We start from the raw sequence: 17,468 nt of genomic DNA, 5'->3' as shown, positions 1-17,468 counted from the left end.
CATGGAACATAGAACAATGACCCTTGAATTCAAATATATCATATTTTGATTATATTCTTTTACAATAATATTAGAGAGTAATATGAAAATGACAAATGAATAGAGGATTAATATAATACAGTCATGGCAATTAACTAGTGAAAATGGAATCAAGTAATAAAATTCCACAATAGAAATAGAGACCAAAGAAGTATATAGAGAATAAATGTTATACAACAATTCATATAGTTACAATTGAAATAAAATTAAAAAAATCAATATTTTGATTGAGTGTTGTATTTTCAAGATATTATTTTCTTACTTGGAGTGAAATCTAGACAATAAATTAAAATAGTGGATGGGGTGGATACTTAATTTTCTTCCAAATTTATCTAGAAATTTAAAAGGTACATTTCCCATGGAGGATAGAACAATAACCCCTCGATTATTATGGTAGTCGCTGGGAATGAAGTGTATCATAGGTAGAGCCTTGGTATTCAATCAACTATAACCACATGAATGAAATACAAAAAAGGAGCCATTTAGTATGAAGTATGTAAAAATGGATTGTAGTTATGCTTAAAAGACATTATAAGCCCTATAACAAACCATCCAAGTTAGTTATTATATACAAAGGGTGAAAGCATCAACATTATTTTTTTTTAACAAGAACGGTTATGGTGTTTCATTATCTGCTTGGCCAATGGCCACGAATTCGGTTACAAAATGAGGAGCGCTTTCCAACATGTTGTTCTGCCAGGAGGGGATTGGCAATTGCTCTTATCCTCTTCCTCTTTTTACAATTTTCAAAATAAACTTTGAATGCTAATTGTCCTAGATAGAAAATGCAGACAAACTGATCTAATAATAAACAATAAAACATATATTTTCATGGAATAGGAGTCCACAGAGAATCCTTGTTTATAAGAATGGTTCCAGCTTCTAGATGGACAACAGAATATGCTTGGGCATCTGCTGCTTTGTTATTTGATCTTAGAACATGAGAATATGTCAAGCGAAGCGATTTTGAGATGCTTTTGATTCTGGAGAGAAGCCTGGCCAGATGCAGATCAGAAGGGTTGGAGTTGGTCACCACAGCTCCTATAATAACTTGGGAGTCTCCAAGAATGTTTGCTTCCCGAATTCCCAGCTCCTTGAGGAAGATTACCCCTTGCAAGAGGGCGAGAGCCTCGGCTTGTATGCTTGATGTATGTCCAAGCCCCCAGGCAAAGTTATGAGAAGAAATATTGTCTGTCATGATAATGTGGCCACTCGCCCCAGCTTTCCCTGGATTCCCTTTAGCTGCTCCATCAAAAAAAAGAGATGGAATTAATTGTTTGGACAGCCATTCCTGGAATTCGATCTCATTTTTTCTGATTTGCCAAACTTCAAGTTTTGGAGGTGGGCTTCTTGGTTTATGGAAGCTAATCTTGAAGGCCGTTCCCAGCTCTCTGTCATATTGACTGAGGTTTGAGTCGTCTTCTATGTCTTCCAACCACTCACTTAATTGGCACTTCACTGTATTAGCTACTATTCCGTGATCCTGAGCTTTGTCTCGAAAAATCCTCCTGTTCCTTTCTAGCCAAACCTGCCAACTAGTGAATTTTGGCAAAGCACTCCATGCTGCTCTGATCTTTTTGTTCTTTGGTTGAACGCCTGGGTATCTGGCCATCCAACCTACAAACAGCTCTTGAACTGAAGTGGGGAAATTGAAATCGAGATTCCACTTGTCCAGCAGATCCTGCCAGACAGATTTAGTGAAATTACAAAATCGATCATTATATGGAGAGCGGTTTCAGAATTTGACTTACAAAGAACACATCTGGATGGTCCCTTAAATCCTCTGATTTGAAGTCTGTCCTCAGTAAGAATTTTTTGGTGGCTAAGAATCCAGCAAAAATGATCAATTTTTGGAATAGACGGGAAGTTCCATATCCCTGCCCAGGGAGCTGGGTTGGGAGGGACGTTTGGACACTCTAAGAACTTAAAGTAACCCTGTTTGACTGTATAACTAGAGCGACTATTTTCCCAGCCTCTTGCGTCCTTTCTGTTGGCGTGGAGAGGAGCCAATCCATGGAGATGGGCTTTGAAATCCGTCCATTCATTTTCCAGATCGCTGGGCATTGGTAACCGCTTCTAGCCCGTCCAGTAATTCTCTGTCCAATCCGACAGATGCCACAGCGTTTGTATGTGCGCTACCTCCATCCAATTTTTGAGCACTGTAAAATTGCCTGCATCTACCAAAGGGGGGCGATTCATTATTTTGTCCTTCCAAACCTGAATTTTCTTACCGTTACCCGAAACCCAATGGGCACAACTGTTTATCATCGGCACGATTTTGTTAAGGAGAATACTGAGGTGCGATCTGGTCGAGTCTTTGGGGTGGTGTAAACACCGGAGCCTTGGGGCTCTAAATTACCTTTTCCATAGCGCAATCTGAGCCCAGCTAGGATTAGGGGCGACAATTTTCCATGCTAGTTTGGCTCCCATAGCAAGGTTTTTGGCATACAGATCTTTGAGATTTAATCCTCCTTCGAGATAAGGTTTTGTGACTATATCCCAACTGATTAGAGAGAATTTCTTATCATTGTGCTTGCCTCCTCTCCAAAAAAATCCCCTGATTAATTCATCCATCTTTTTTATAGTTCCCACTGGTGCCAGAAGGACTGCAAATCTGAAGATCAGAAGGCTGTTGAGGACTGCTTTGACGAGCACAACGTTGCCAGCGATGTTAAGCCAAGAGGAACCCCAGGAATTCATCTTTGATTTGAATTTATCTATGAGGGAATTCCAGTCTTTTCTTGCCACTCTCTTGTTGAAGACTAGCGGCCCAAGATACTTGAAAGAGGACCAACTGATGGAGGCAGAAAATCCCAAACATCTAGCTATGGAGGATGCAGTGGAAGCAGGAGTATTCCAACAAAAAATCTGACATTTCCCCTTATTTAGCTCACTGCCTGAGATTTTGCAGAAGTCATCCAAAACTGCTTTGAAGTTGATAGCTGATTGAAGAGTTGCAGCTCCCAGGAGAAGGGTATCGCCAGCGAAAAGTGCATGATTGATGCGCTTCACCCCCTTGCAATGCACAACCCGTTGATAGCATGATCCTGCTGCTTTTTATTCAGGTAGAAACTAAGAATAGAGGCTTGAATGACGAAAAGGAGGGGTGAAAGAGGGCACCCCTGCCTCAGTCCTCTAGTGGCTTTGAAAAATTCAGCAGCCCTTCCATTCACTAGAGGAGCAATCTAAGGCTCCGTAATACAGGCTTTTATCCACTTTACAAAGCCTTGCCCGAATCCCATTTTAAGCATTACATCAAACAAAAATTTATGATTAACACGATCAAATGCATTCGATAGGTCAAGTTTGATGACCATACCTCTTTCCTTACGATGCTGACTGGAATGGATTGTCTCCTAGACCAGCACAAAATTGTCCACTAGCTGCCTGCCTTTGATGAATCCCCCTTGATTGTCCGGGATGATTTTGGGGAGGAATCTTTTCATCCTGTTTGCTATCACTTTGGTGATCACTTTGTACCCGATGTTGCAGAGTGAAATTGGGCGGAATCTACTGAAGGTGTTTGCCCCTTTTTCCTTAGGGATGAGGGCTAGGAATGCCGAATTAGTGCAGCCTCCAATCTTCTGACAGTTCTGTGATTTCTAGATCATTTTGATGAATTCCTTCTCAATAATCTGCCAACATGTTTGTAAGAATCTTGGGGTGAAACTGTCCGGGCCCGGGGCTTTATCCGGGTCCATGGCGAATAGAGCCTCCTTGACTTCTTTGGGCGTGATTATGCTTTCTAGAGCCTGATTGATGTTGGGTGAGATGATCTTAGGAACAACATCTAAGAGGCTGAGATTATGGTCTGCTCTGATATCTTCTCCGTACAGATTCTCAAAATGCTCAGAGGCTGCTTTCTTTATGCTAGCAAAGTCCCTTAAAACACTGCTTTCTTCTTTTACTTCTTTAATAGAGTTCCGGCCTTTCCTAGCTTGAGCTTGCTTGTGAAAAAAGGAGGTATTCCTGTCTCCGGATTTAAGCCAAAGACTTCTATATTTGAGTCTCCAGTACTCTTCTTCGGCCAGGCATGCTTTGTGGAAGTTTTGCTGAAGCTTGGCCTCCTTTTCTAGGTCTTCATTTGAAATATCAGTTGTTTCAAATTGAAGGTGATGTCGTTCCAGATATGAATGAGTTTTTTTCCTTTCCTCAGCTGGGTTGGGCAAGGTCTTGGCCCATTTTTTTAGCATGGCTTTCACTCTTCTGAGTTTTTCTTCCCATACAAAGAAGGCAGAGCCCTTGACTGGGTTTTTCCAGCAGTCTCTGACCTTATCCATGAAGTCTGCCTCCTTGATCCAGAGAGAGCAGAATCTGAATGGAATAGGCCCCAGATCCGGAGAAGTCAGCAACTCCAGACTGATAGGGTTGTGGTCTGATGTACTGTTGTGCAGGATGCGCGATCTAGCTTCCAACCCAATGAGTAGGAAGGAGCTTTGAACCAAGAAGCGGTCCAATCTTGCTGCTATATGTCCTGGCCCAGCCCTTTTGTTTGACCATGTGAACTTGCCAATGGTTGGCTTGATATCGATCAGATCCCAGACTTGCATGAGATCCTCTACTGTTTCTCTTGTTGGATCTCTGACGATGCTTCCTCCTCTCTTTTCTGATGGCAGGAGGGTGAGATTGAAATCTCCTGCAATGATGATGTTCTCCAAGTCTTCCCGGTCTGCCAAATTTTTTATGGAGTCCCAACATAATTTCTTTTCACCTGCATTATTTGGAGCATATACATTGACTAGACTCATAATTGTATTAGATTCTAAATGTTGCAACTTTAACAATATCCAATGAGTATTTAGGGTTTTAGAGATGAGGGAGAACTTATGAGGATTCCAGAGCGACCCAAGTCCTCCTGAGGCTCCCCAAGCCGAAGTTGCATGCGCACCATCTTTTTTCCAAAACTTTCTACTTGCTTGGAGGAAGGATGATTCCTCCATCTTAGTCTCCTGGATGAGGAGGATGTCTGGGGATTCCTGCCTTATCAGGCTTCTCATCGCCTCTTCCTTGGCTTTGGATCCCATACCCCTACAGTTCCAGGAGACAATCTTCATTACTTATTTTTGTTGTGGAGAGCTCCTTTGGAGCTCTGGATTGGGTCCTTCTTCGTCTTCGGAGTTTTTAATAGGAGTTTCTCTAGCATAGGCTGGCTGCCCTGGAGCTTGTCTTTGTATGTTTCTTGTTCCCTTTTTTATTTTGTTGACATTCGGCCTCTTGTAGATCTTCTGGGGGTGGATTGTGATTCCCCTATTTCCCCTTCTTCCTCCGACTCATCGGATTCTTGGGTTTCCTCCTCGTCTTTAGATGTCTTTCCTTTGGGAATCTCTGGTTCACTTTTAGATTTAGTCGGGGAGACTTCTTTCGGGGTTTCTGTATCCTGGGAAACTATTGTTTCTGATCCCAGGATCTCATATTTGTTTCCTTGACTTTCCATGGGCAGCGTCTGAGCAGGCGTTGTTTGGGGTGTTCTGGTGTTAGCATTTGCGGCCTTCCTAGAGGTAGATCTAGATCTCTTCGCCTGATTCCATCCTTCCTCTTTCCCTTTATCTTCAGCCCCTTTGGACGGGCAGTCTCTAGCGAAATGTCCATAGACTTGGCACTTTCGACATTTGAACGGCAGCTGCTCATAGTCTATTTTCTGAATATGTATCCATGGGCCCACCCTTATTTTGACAGCTTCAGGAAGACCAACCTCCAGATCCACCTCCACACAAATTCTGGCGCAGTCATACTGGTCTCTATTGTTGGCCCTGTCAATGAATTTCCCGAGGGTGTTCCCGATGTGCTTCATGGAATCCCAGTTCTAGCAATGGACCAGAAGATTGGGGAGTCTTACCCATACTGGGACTGTTGAAGGCACGTCCATTGCCGGGTCAAAATCTGGCGTCCATTTTTTCAGGTACAGCCCTTGAGGCCCCATGAAATAGGGTCCATTTCTGAATATGAAGTCTTTGTCTTCTTTTTATGAGAATTCAAAAAGAAAGTATCCTCTTCCCAGAAAGTAAGATGTTACCTTGCCCTGGATCAACGGAGCCCAATTTCTGGAGACCCAGCTCTCTGTTGATTTAGGAGAGGGCCAGAGGCCTGTAAACTGACCCACTAGGGCACGTTCCGACAACGAAAGGGCTAATTGGATTGGACCTCCGGGAGGAAGGGCGATCTCCGGGATGTCATCGAGTCTTTTGACGAACTTAGCGGCTTCCACTGCTTTCTTCTTGGGGAGCGAGGCCAACAAGGATCTGAAGGCCTCAGCTGCAGAGGATGAAGGAGGGGAGGAGGAAGATCCTGGGGGAGGGTCCGGATCTTCCATGAGGAGCCAGCTCTACCCGCAGCTGGAAAGGTAGGAAGAAGGGCGGGCAAACGCAGGGCGAGAGGACTCCCACGCACAGCAGCCAATGGAGGGACGAGGCAGGGCGGATCCGCAGGAGCGGACCACTCGGAAAAGAGCCGAGCGCAGCAGCTCAGGCTTCCCGACGCGCAGCGATCATGAAAATTTTAAAGCATCAACATTATTATTATTTCAAGTTTTTCATCTTTTATCGAATTGAAGCCCTAAAACTTCATGTAGCACTTAGAATTTTGATTCATAGTAAAAATACAAATTGTGGAGAATTATGTTGTTGTCCTAATGATATTTTTTGCAAAAATATTTAGTATCATATAATATGTCAATTTTCCATTAAATCGAATGCTTGCCCTTGAAAATTTTCACACATCTTAAGAGGTATGTGTGTGCTCACGTAGCATAACAAAATGTGTAATTTAATATATATATATATATATATATATATATATATATATATATATATATATATATATATATATATATATATATATATATATATATATATATATATATATATATATATATATATATATATATATGAGCATGATCTACATAGAGAGAGCTAAGTTTTTCATATTAAAAATTTATTTTGTATGAAAAAATCATTTTTTAAACTTGGAGAAGTAATATTTCAATTTCATTTTGCAGTGTTCATCTAAAGTTTTTTTCAACTATTTGAATAAATTGAAAAACCAAACGGGTAAAAAAGGACATAGTGGTATTGTTTGAAATTTTTTCATTTTGTATATTTTATGATATCGATTTTTTATTTAACCTCTTTAAAACATTTCAAACATTATGTTTAAAATAAATTAGATGAAAAATATCATATGAATTCAAAAATGTCAAACTCATATGCCATTAGATAGAGGATTCCTTCATGAATCCACCTGATCAACACCATTAGATAGAGGATTCCTTCATGAATCCACCGTGATCAACTCTCTCACCTAAGGAAAAATTTATCCCTAAGTCCATTAGGGTACAAAATGTTGTTGCGTGAAATTTTGCATAAGGGTTCTTAAATTGTGGATTTTAGGACTTAAGAGGCTAGATCCAGCGCCTAAATTTACAATTCAAATAGCTCAATCAAGCTATTATGCTCAATCGAGCCTCTATAAAAATAAATGAATGATCTAAAATTAAACTTTTACCTCATTTTAAAATTCTAAATCTTATTAGAATTTTTGTTATCATGTCATGTAGAAACTCTATTAAATTTAATATTAATATTGAAAAATATTAGTATTATTATTATTATTAAATTAAATGATGAAATGATATTAATATTAAAAAATTAATATTAATATATTTTAATGTTAGTATTAAATTTATTAATTTTGGTTAAAATGATGAGACAGGAAGGCAGTATAGGGACGCGGGGTGGCAATTATGAGCCACCTTACAACAGGAGCTCGCGGCAGGTGGATGACAAGGTAGGTGGACTGGGCATCATGCTAAATGGTAGACGGAGGAATAAACTCAAACACGGAGGTGGTGGAGGTGACAGCGGAACGGTGATGGGACAAGGACCAAGACGCACAAGAGATGGCAGGGGAGGAGTGGGCTCTTATGGTGAATACAGGTGGCAGAGAAAGGAGGTACAATAGATCAGAGGAGGGTGGCAGGTAAGACGGAATAGATATGGGTGGAGACATAAGGAGAAGCATGCAAGGAGCGCTCTCGAGGTGAACAGAGGAAGGAAAGGAAAGGTGGTAGACGGAGCAGGTGAAATTACTTAGGATCAACCTCTGGAGCCGGGGAAAACTCAGCACAGGAAAATTGAGGACAGCATGAGGACTGCAATGCAGGGAAACAGGGGAGGCAGACCTGCACGAGCACAAGGCTCCAAGGCAGAACAAGGGAAAGAAGAGGAACAGACCTACGCAAACACAGAGGAAACACTTGACCTGGAATGGGATAGGCAACAACAGGTAAGGAGCAGTGATAGAGGGAAAGGGAGAATTCAGGAGAACACACGACAGACAGCAGAGGACATAGGCAAAAGGAAAGACAGAGACCGAGAAGAGGAAGCCGACATGGGAGCACCAGCCAGAGAAGTAGGTCAGGGCAGCGGAGCAAGGGAATACAATGCAAGTAGAGCAGGACGAGGAAGGGGCTGCAGGGGGAGAAGGGGACGGTGGCAAGCAGGTCAACATGATCAGGGATGAACCAGGATAGCATGACCCAAACGCGGAAGGAAAACGATAAGCCGTCAAGTGCAGTATGCAGAAAGGGCATACTGCAAAGACACGAATGTAGACATTAGGAGAATGATTCAACACCTGGAAGAGGAAGCGACCCAGGAGCAGTCCGAGTCTGAGATGGAGGATTGGGAGTACCTGTTACCAGATCCTGGCAATACCAGAGGTCGCATGTCTTTGTATAAACAGGCCTTACATGTGTATTGGGTCATGAAACGACTGCCAGCTAAGGCTATGGAGCAGGTAGCCATGGAGATGGCCGAACTAGCCCAAGGTATTCCTAATCTAAAGAAAGAGATAAACAAATTGCAGATAACCATCATGATGCAAGATGGCAAGCTCGACGAGATATAGCAACAGCTCAAGAAGCTCACTCAGGAGGTTAAAGAGGAGGAACATCAACCGAGCGCAATGGAAGAATGACTTTGTCAAGATATGTCTATCTCTTCTTTAGTTAGTAAATAGAAAATATCGCCACCCTTTGTTTAATTTTCATAATGCAGCTAGTAAACTGTGGTATTTTTTTTGAATGGATAGTTTATATAGCATGGACAAGCAGACTAGTTAAATTTTATTTTTGGATGGCTATTAAAAAATTTAGATGGCCAACAGACCCGGTTTCCCTACAGGGCGGGTTGAGGCCACCGTATGTATGCACTGGTTTTAACCCGTTATAATAGAAATGGTTCCACCTTAGCTTACAAAATATATATATATATATATTAGCACAACCACATTAATAAATGTGGTTTATGTCTGCCATATGCGTCAACAAAAGAGTCATTAATACAAAAAGATTCATACGAGTTGACTCAATATGTTAATTTTATTTTACCTTTTTTTTTTTTTTAAATCTAACATAATAAAATATATGATATTTTTAAAATCCTAAGTAGTCATAACTTAAAGCTACCTTTAAATAAATAAAACCTAAATAGTTTCAGTTCGAAGACATGAAGCGCTCTTTGCATATTTGATGGAGGTAGTTGTAACATTAATATTTTGGAAAATTTTAGATAGTATTTCAATAGAGAAAAAAAAATTGTTGTATGACATCAAAATAAACAAAAATATATTTAAACATAATATTTTAATTGTCAAAGTATTTAAAAATTTTTGAAATATAGAGGAGAGAGAGTGGGAGACAAGGGTAAGAGATAAAGGGGAACAAAAAGATGGAGAGAGGGAGAGGGGGCGGAGTCTCCAAGAAAGAGAGGGAGCTCGAGAGATAGAGTTGGAGCAAAAGATAGGAAATGAAGAAGTTCAAGACATATAAAGAGAGAAAGGTGGAGAGAGAGAGGGAGTGACAAGGGAGAAATGAAGAGAGAGTGTGTATGTTTTGGGGTGAGATAGAAAGATAAAGAAGAAGAGATGGAGAGAAGGGGGAGAGAAAATGAGAGAGGGAAGGAGATAGTCGACAAAGTTGTAGGACAAAGCTCGAGAGAGAGAGAGAGAGTGAATGAGTGATGAGGGGGTGAGATAGAGGGAGGTAGGAGAGAAAGGAAGAGAGAGAAAACTTTAGAGGGAGGGAGAGAGAGAGAGATGGAGTTGGAGTGGGAGAGAGAGGGAGGGAGAGAGAAAGATGGAGTTGGAGTGGGAGAGAGAGGGAGTTAAGAATAAAGACATATAGAGAAAGAAAGGTGGAGAGAGAGAAAGGGAGTGGCAAGGGAGATGGAGAGAGAGAGAGAGAGAGAGAGAGAGAGAGAGGGAGAGTAGGAGGGAAGAGAGATAGAAGGGGAGACAAGGGGAGAGAAGGGGAAGAAAGAGAGGGAGAGGGAGAGGGAGGGAGATATAGATAGATATGGAGAAAAAGTGTGTATGTTTGTGGGGTGAAATAGATAGATGAAGAAGGGGAGACAAAGGGAGATATAGATATAGATGGAAGGGGGAGAGAAGGAAGAAGAGAGAGATAGAAGGAGGGGGGGAGAGATATATAGATATGAAGAGAGAGAGCATGTATGTCTAGGGGGTGAGATAGAGAGACAAGGAAAGAGAGATGAAGGGAGATATCGATATAGATAAGGGGGGAGAGAAAGGGAAGAAAATTTCTTGCACTAGATGCATTGATTTCAATGTACAGATGCTAATTTTTAATCCTATTTGATTTCTTGCATTAGATGCATTGATTTCTACGTAGATGTTGATTTCTAATTCTATTTCATTGTTTGCATTAGACGCATTAATTTAATTAAAGATGTTAATTTCTAATCTTGTTTGATTGAGCTTGCATTAGATGCATTGATTTCAATGTAGATGTTGATTCCTAATCATATTTGATTGCTAACACTAGATGCATTGATTTCAGTGTAGATGTTGATTTCTAATCCTATTTGATTGCTTGCAGCATTAGATGCATTGATTTCGGTGTAGATGTTGATTCTAATCCTAATTGATTGTTTTCATTAGATGCATTGATTTAAGTGTATATGTTGATTTCTCATCCTATTTTATTGCTTGCATTAGATGCATTGATTTCAGTGAAGATATTGATTTCTGATTTGATGTAACTAGATATATGGTGTACATTAATCTCAAGATAATTAGTTTAACATTATGCATTGATGTCAATCTAAGCACAAAACAATTATTGATGATGTGAATTATGAATAAGCTTTTGTAAATAACTTCAAACAAAATAAAATCGAATAAAACTTGTATTTGTAATTTTTACATCTCTACATCTTTTAAAATTGAATATATAACCTATTTCAATCATATTTGAGTTTTTAAATATTTAATAAAACATATTTCCATCATAAGGAATTTATTGAAATACTTGGATAACTACATGTAATTTAGGAAAGTTGATAACATTATATAAAATTATAGAAATGTTGTCATATTTTTTTTTACCTATATATTAAATTTCAATACAATTGACTTATATCATGTTATGACTAAGCTCTTATAGATAATATATTTTTTTCCCATAAGGAAAAATCGTAATTTTATTAATGATAACAAAATTACATTTTGTAGATGTTGAGGCGCATATGCATAAAGCAGATCAAAAGACTACTGTAAAAAAAAAAAAAAAAAAAAAAAAAAAAAAAAAAAATAATAATAATAATAATAATAATAATAATAATAAAATAAAATAAAATAAATAAATTAAAAATTAAAAACTAAAAATAAAAATTAAAAATTAAAAATTAAAAAAAAATTAAAAAAATAAATAAATAAAATAAAATAAAATAAATAATAATAAAAGAAATAATAAATAATAATAATAATAAAAAAACAAATTAATTAATTAAAAAAATAAAAAATAAAAAATAATAAATAATAATAATAATAATAATAATAAAGTACAAATGGGGAGGAAATCACGCTTTTCTCCCTTTTTTTTCTCAACTTTTCACCATTCCCCTTGAGTTAGTGAGGACGAAAAAAGTATGAGAGAAGTGCCCTCCACAGGGCGAGGATTTTCCTTATCAGAATCAGAGTGATCTGGTGTATGTTGTCTTTTGGCTCCACTGGTGTCCGTTGCTTCTGGTATCTTCTCCAGCAAAGAGTCCATCAGTTCCTGTGCTACAAATTCCTCCGTTTCTGGCGCCTTGTGTGTCTGATTGTTCGCTTTGGAACACTTATGTGAGTTCCGTCGCACAAAGTAAATGTCCATGATCTAGTGCTGCAACATAACACATTCAAATTGAAACTAATTAGATCATTATTTGTATAAAATAAGGAATATGGAAATAGAGTATTTTGAACCACATTTTTAATTACATATACATTAATCTATTAACCTTAGTCGAGTCCAAATGCAATTCAGATAGGATGGGGATTTGATCATGAATTTGGGTTTGGTGCTCCCTTGCCTATGACTCAATGATTGGGGCCTGCATCGATGACTCAAATCATCAGTGCCTCTAAACCCAACACCCCACTCATGTCTCCACATAACAACGACATTAACGACACTCTGTGTATGGGTCTGTGTACACAATGCCAAGGAAAAAATATAATTAATCTACAAATTAATTAGCATACATGTGTAACTTTAAAAAAAAAAAAAAAACGTTGAAATCCTAGGAATAAAAAAGTTTGCCTAAACTATTGGTCCATGTTGTTGTACATAGTGACTCTCTTCCACATTAGTGAACATATAAGGTGGAGGTGGAGGTGGAGGAGAATCCATGGAACCATGCTTCGGTCAAGGATGGCCTAATTGATCAACCGGCCCCTCAAATGAACTCATAAGCTCATCATACGAACTAGAAATTTTAATATAAATAATTATGCATAATTTGATAATAAGAGTCAAAAGTTTGTATATATGTACCTAGTTTGTGTCACACAGGTCGTGCACCCTCCAAGTCTCACAAATGACATCACGATACATACATGTATATGTCAAAAGTTGGTCAAAGGGTAAAATCGCGAGAAGTGCATCATCATATAAGGGAATTTGCGGGTCACAAGGAAATGGTGTTGGTATCCTAATCTCTCCATCCAATGCAAGATGTTCATTGGCCAATGACGTTTGAATGTTGTGTGTAATAGTCTACCTGTCTCACCACCGAGTCACGACAACTCCTCTAAGTATGTCGATAATACCAAGCTCCGATACCATATTAGCAAGAATCTTGGAGGTGGTGGTACATGCCCAGGGACCCTACGAGCCCCCTCGCACTCATAGGTACGTCCAAAGTTAGGTCCATAATAATGATATTTGGTATCAATGTAATCCATCACCATATGTAACAAGAACTCTGCATATAAATGTTTGGAAAAATAAATGGCGACCTGGTCATGGGGGGGAATTGACCCCAAGCTCCAATGAATCTATCATACATAAAGGGGTTTCATTAACATTCCTAAAATATTTCATTGGAATCAGACCTCTATGTCTAGCAGGGTGATTTAGAGGGATGTCGAAAAACTCCCCACGAACATCAATCTCCTTGGTGGCCTCTTTCACCACCTCCCAAAAATATGGCCCTCTAACCTCAAGCCTCCTAATCCTTTCTATGGACTATAATATGTGGCTATTTGGGCCCGACCTTCGGTATGCCTTGATCAACCTATTGATGCTATCTAGCTTCAAAGACAATACAAGATGAGTTAGTGAATTGGTATGGATCTTCTCTATCTCTATTATGATCCATGTATGAGGGGTCATAACATCCTCTAATGTGATATGAGTTGTAGCATCATCCCACATATGGATTGATGTTGCACTCTGATCCTTAGCTTCGGCCTGTTGAGGGCCTGTAAATCATAAATATAATTTAACATATATGTAATTAACAAACTAGAATCATAATAACATATACATTAAATTCAAACACGTCAGTTTAAGGCAATTTAAAAATTAAAGACAATTACAGGACATAAACACATTAAGTTTTTTTAGGATTAAAAAGTGCAGGAGGTGTACCTGAAATAGGTGAGGAAGGTCCACTAGATGTATCATGGTCATAAACCGAGATAGAAACACTGCCTCTGACACTCCAATTGGTGTAAGAGGTAGGATCTATGATGGGAACATGCTCTCGGTGGGATACATGATCTATCACGAGCCCAACCACATATAACATAATCTCTCACACTATGATGGCATGTAATTGAGGTGCATATATGGGATGTCTCCACATATTATATATATATATAATACATATAAACTAATCCAAGAAACAAATGTTGACAAAAAAAACCATTTTTAAACTCAAGCGAAATAATCTATCCTGAAGTCCTAAACTTTAGAGTCTATTTTTTTATAATTTATCAACCAAAGTATTGAGTTCCATGTAAACACAATCGAAAAGGAGTGATCAAATCTACTTTCACACTTTTTCTCATTTCTAAATAATGCATTTTATTCATAGCCCATAAATATGTGTGTATATATACATATATAAATTTGAAATAAACATATATAAAAAAAACTAATAAAATTGCATGCCAGTCAAATACTACAATAAAATTTAAGTTCTTAATGTTTGACTTTGACACATGACATGTACTAGGTGCAAGCACATGAAGAGAGTGTTTCTTGTACAACACACTACATAATGATACAATATGGTACAAATTAGAAACTAGTATAAATGTTTTTATTCACTAGGCCAAATGCACTTTTCATGATGGATATATCAATGATGCATTGTTGAAACATGAACTTTTACTTATATATGTGTTATGTTTTAAATATTTATTCTATATTAAATATTATAGTTATAGTTATATTATCTTATTGTTATGCACAATATATATTACACTATGTTATTTTATGTTATGTTACTTTACTATATGTATGTGTGTTATGTCAAATAACTTTATGTTATGATAAATAGTTATAGAATTATCTTTTATATATATGAAAGACTAATATTTGTGTGTGTGTGTGTGATGTTATAGTTATAATAGTTAAAATATATATATGTTATGTTAAATAACAAGTTGATGTAGATTTGCCTTTTGTGAGTCTCTTTGCATAGGCAATTAATGTTCCATGTAGTTCATCCATTGTTAATGTGTTGAGGTCTTGCATCTCCTCAAAATTTGATACTTTTACGTTGAATTTGGCATGAAGAGATCTTAACACCTTTTGAACTACAATGGAATCATTCACAATTTCATTAAGACATCTTATAGTGTTAACTATTTCATCCACATGAAGAAATAATTTAGCTATGTCCTTGTCCTCATTCATCATCAATGATTCAAATTACATTTTATAAACTTGGAGTCTAGTCTTCTTTACCTTGCTATCGCCTCCATAACAATTTTACAACTTATCCCACATTTCTTTGGCTATCTTTTAGTGCATGAGTTTAACAAATTTAGATTAAGACAATCCACTTATGCTTGCATTCATTTCTTTAGCATTATCAGAAAACTTGATTTTTTCATCTCTTTCAACTAATACTTATGGCTTTTCATATCCATTCAACACTACATCCTAGACCTCTACACCAAGGGACATTAGGTAAGTCCTTATTTTTACTTTCCAAAATGCATAATTCATTCCAATGAACAAAGGAAATTAATCAGTGATATTTCCATCCTAGTTGGCCATGCTTCAAATCTAGGTCTAACTTCTAGTGTTAGACCATTTTTGAAGAAACCTACTCTAATGCCAATCGTTGGAAACCAACATAATACTAAGAGAGCACGTGAAACAATATTTATATAGTATTTAATAATAATTTAGCCAATCAAACACTTTCAATTAAAATAAATAAATAAATAAATAAATAAATAATAATAATAATAATAAATTAATTAATTAATTAAATTAAAAATTAAAAATAAAATAAAAATAAAAATTCACCAAACATATAGAGCTTGAACATAAGATATTTATGTGGAAACTCATACAGGAGAAAACCAAAAAAAATCTTGATTACAATGTAAATGCAAGCACCAACTTCAGTTTATATCATATTTTGTAGGAACCAACCTACAAGAGGCACAAACCCCTTTTTCTTTGCAAGCACCCACTTACTAGAAGCATCAACGCCCACTTGTTTGCAGGAACCAACCTACTAAAGGAACCGAGCCCATTATTTTTACAAACACCGAGAAAAAGGAGACTCCAATCCCTTGATTTGAAAGAACTAACTTTCTTCAACCACTCAAATCCCTCTTTCATGCATTTTAAACATAGATCCATAATATTTTTCATTAAAGTTTTAAACAGGAAACAATATTTAGTCTCTGGTCCTCTTTCTCTCTTCCTCTTACTCAGATCCGATCTTAGCCATTTAGTTCTACTTTGATCTGTCTGCATTTTTTTAGATCAACTAATTCTCTTTTCACAACAACTTCATATTTCAACCACATTGCGCACTCTACTTCTCCTTAGTGATCCTTTGAACCTCTATATCAGATCTCCTCTTCTCTTTAATGCAACAACTTGTTCCAATACTTCTTTTCTTGGTCTCCTATATATTTTTTCTATTCTCCTTGAACAATTGCCCTCTTCTCATATCCACAAGTTCAACAAAAATGTAATTGTTTTTATAAGTATTTATAGATCATGTCCTTTATTTACCATGGGTAGTGATCCATGGCATTGAACTATCTTATTGCAGCTTAACCAAGTCAGTTGACCTTCTTGGCTAGTTCAGCATGTCACACTCTATTTACATGCATTACTCACCCATATATATCATGTTCACATTCTTCAACTAAACTCTTACTCAGATCTAATCGCTTATGCAACATAGCAAATTTATATTCATATCTACCATCAACACCCTGTGTGCTCTATTTACTATCTTTTACAAGCACATATTTGAGCATATATCCACTACTCACACTCGATCATCCATAGATGGCCACGTATTTCACATACAACACATGTTGATATCTACACTTTCTGCTAATAACTCATTCAACTCCCTTGAATCACTGCACTCACTACAAATTTCACATTCTATGTGTTTTTTTTTCTTTTTATGTGCTTTCATGGTGCGAGAGCTCCTTGCACCTTTCCTCATAATTTTTTCACATAACCATACATTGTGACTAGGGGGTGGGACTGCATGCATAAATTTCCTTTCTAAATTATCTAGGTTTTGGATAAATTGAGAAGCACAACTCCATGTTTACCCTCGAAAGGCCACATGGTTGGATCACATTTTTCTGTTGGGAACCATGACCCACATGAAACCGTGACCAATTCATTTATTTCTACTCGAATTCGGGTTTGGGTTCATCATTAACAACTAACTTATTTCATGGGTGGCGGCCCATATGTCTGAATACTCTCCATACTTCTGGAACCATGATTGGACAGAACTTTGATTATTCACCTGCTTCACCTCCAAATCATGAACACTTAGATTACTCAGTGCACTTTTTGGATTCTAGGATAACCCTGTAGGGCCTTTTAGAGGTTGGTCTTCTAGGCTACCATTTAGAATAAT

General features: G+C 37.6%; 1 protein-coding gene across 1 annotated transcript; it reads right to left on the bottom strand.

The window, feature by feature from the left end:
* Positions 1 to 868: 868 nt before the first annotated feature.
* LOC149142109 (uncharacterized) lies at positions 869 to 1,651 on the bottom strand. Its single transcript, XM_089451410.1, has one exon. It carries the CDS (start codon positions 1,649 to 1,651, stop codon positions 869 to 871), a length of 783 nt encoding a protein of 260 aa, XP_089307536.1.
* Positions 1,652 to 17,468: the final 15,817 nt, after the last annotated feature.

Source organism: Pinus tabuliformis, chromosome X (genome assembly GCF_031772625.1).
Source record: "Pinus tabuliformis cultivar Carrire ecotype Pingquan chromosome X, CPIR1, whole genome shotgun sequence".
NCBI classification, from domain to species: domain Eukaryota; kingdom Viridiplantae; phylum Streptophyta; class Pinopsida; order Pinales; family Pinaceae; genus Pinus; species Pinus tabuliformis.
The sequence above is the reverse complement of the archived record's forward strand: the minus strand, read 5'-3'. Positions and strand labels throughout refer to the sequence as shown.

Coding starts and splice junctions, on each gene's coding strand:
- LOC149142109 (XM_089451410.1), bottom strand. CDS start 1,651: ATGGCCAGATACCCAGGCGTTCAACCAAAGAACAAAAAGATCAGAGCA.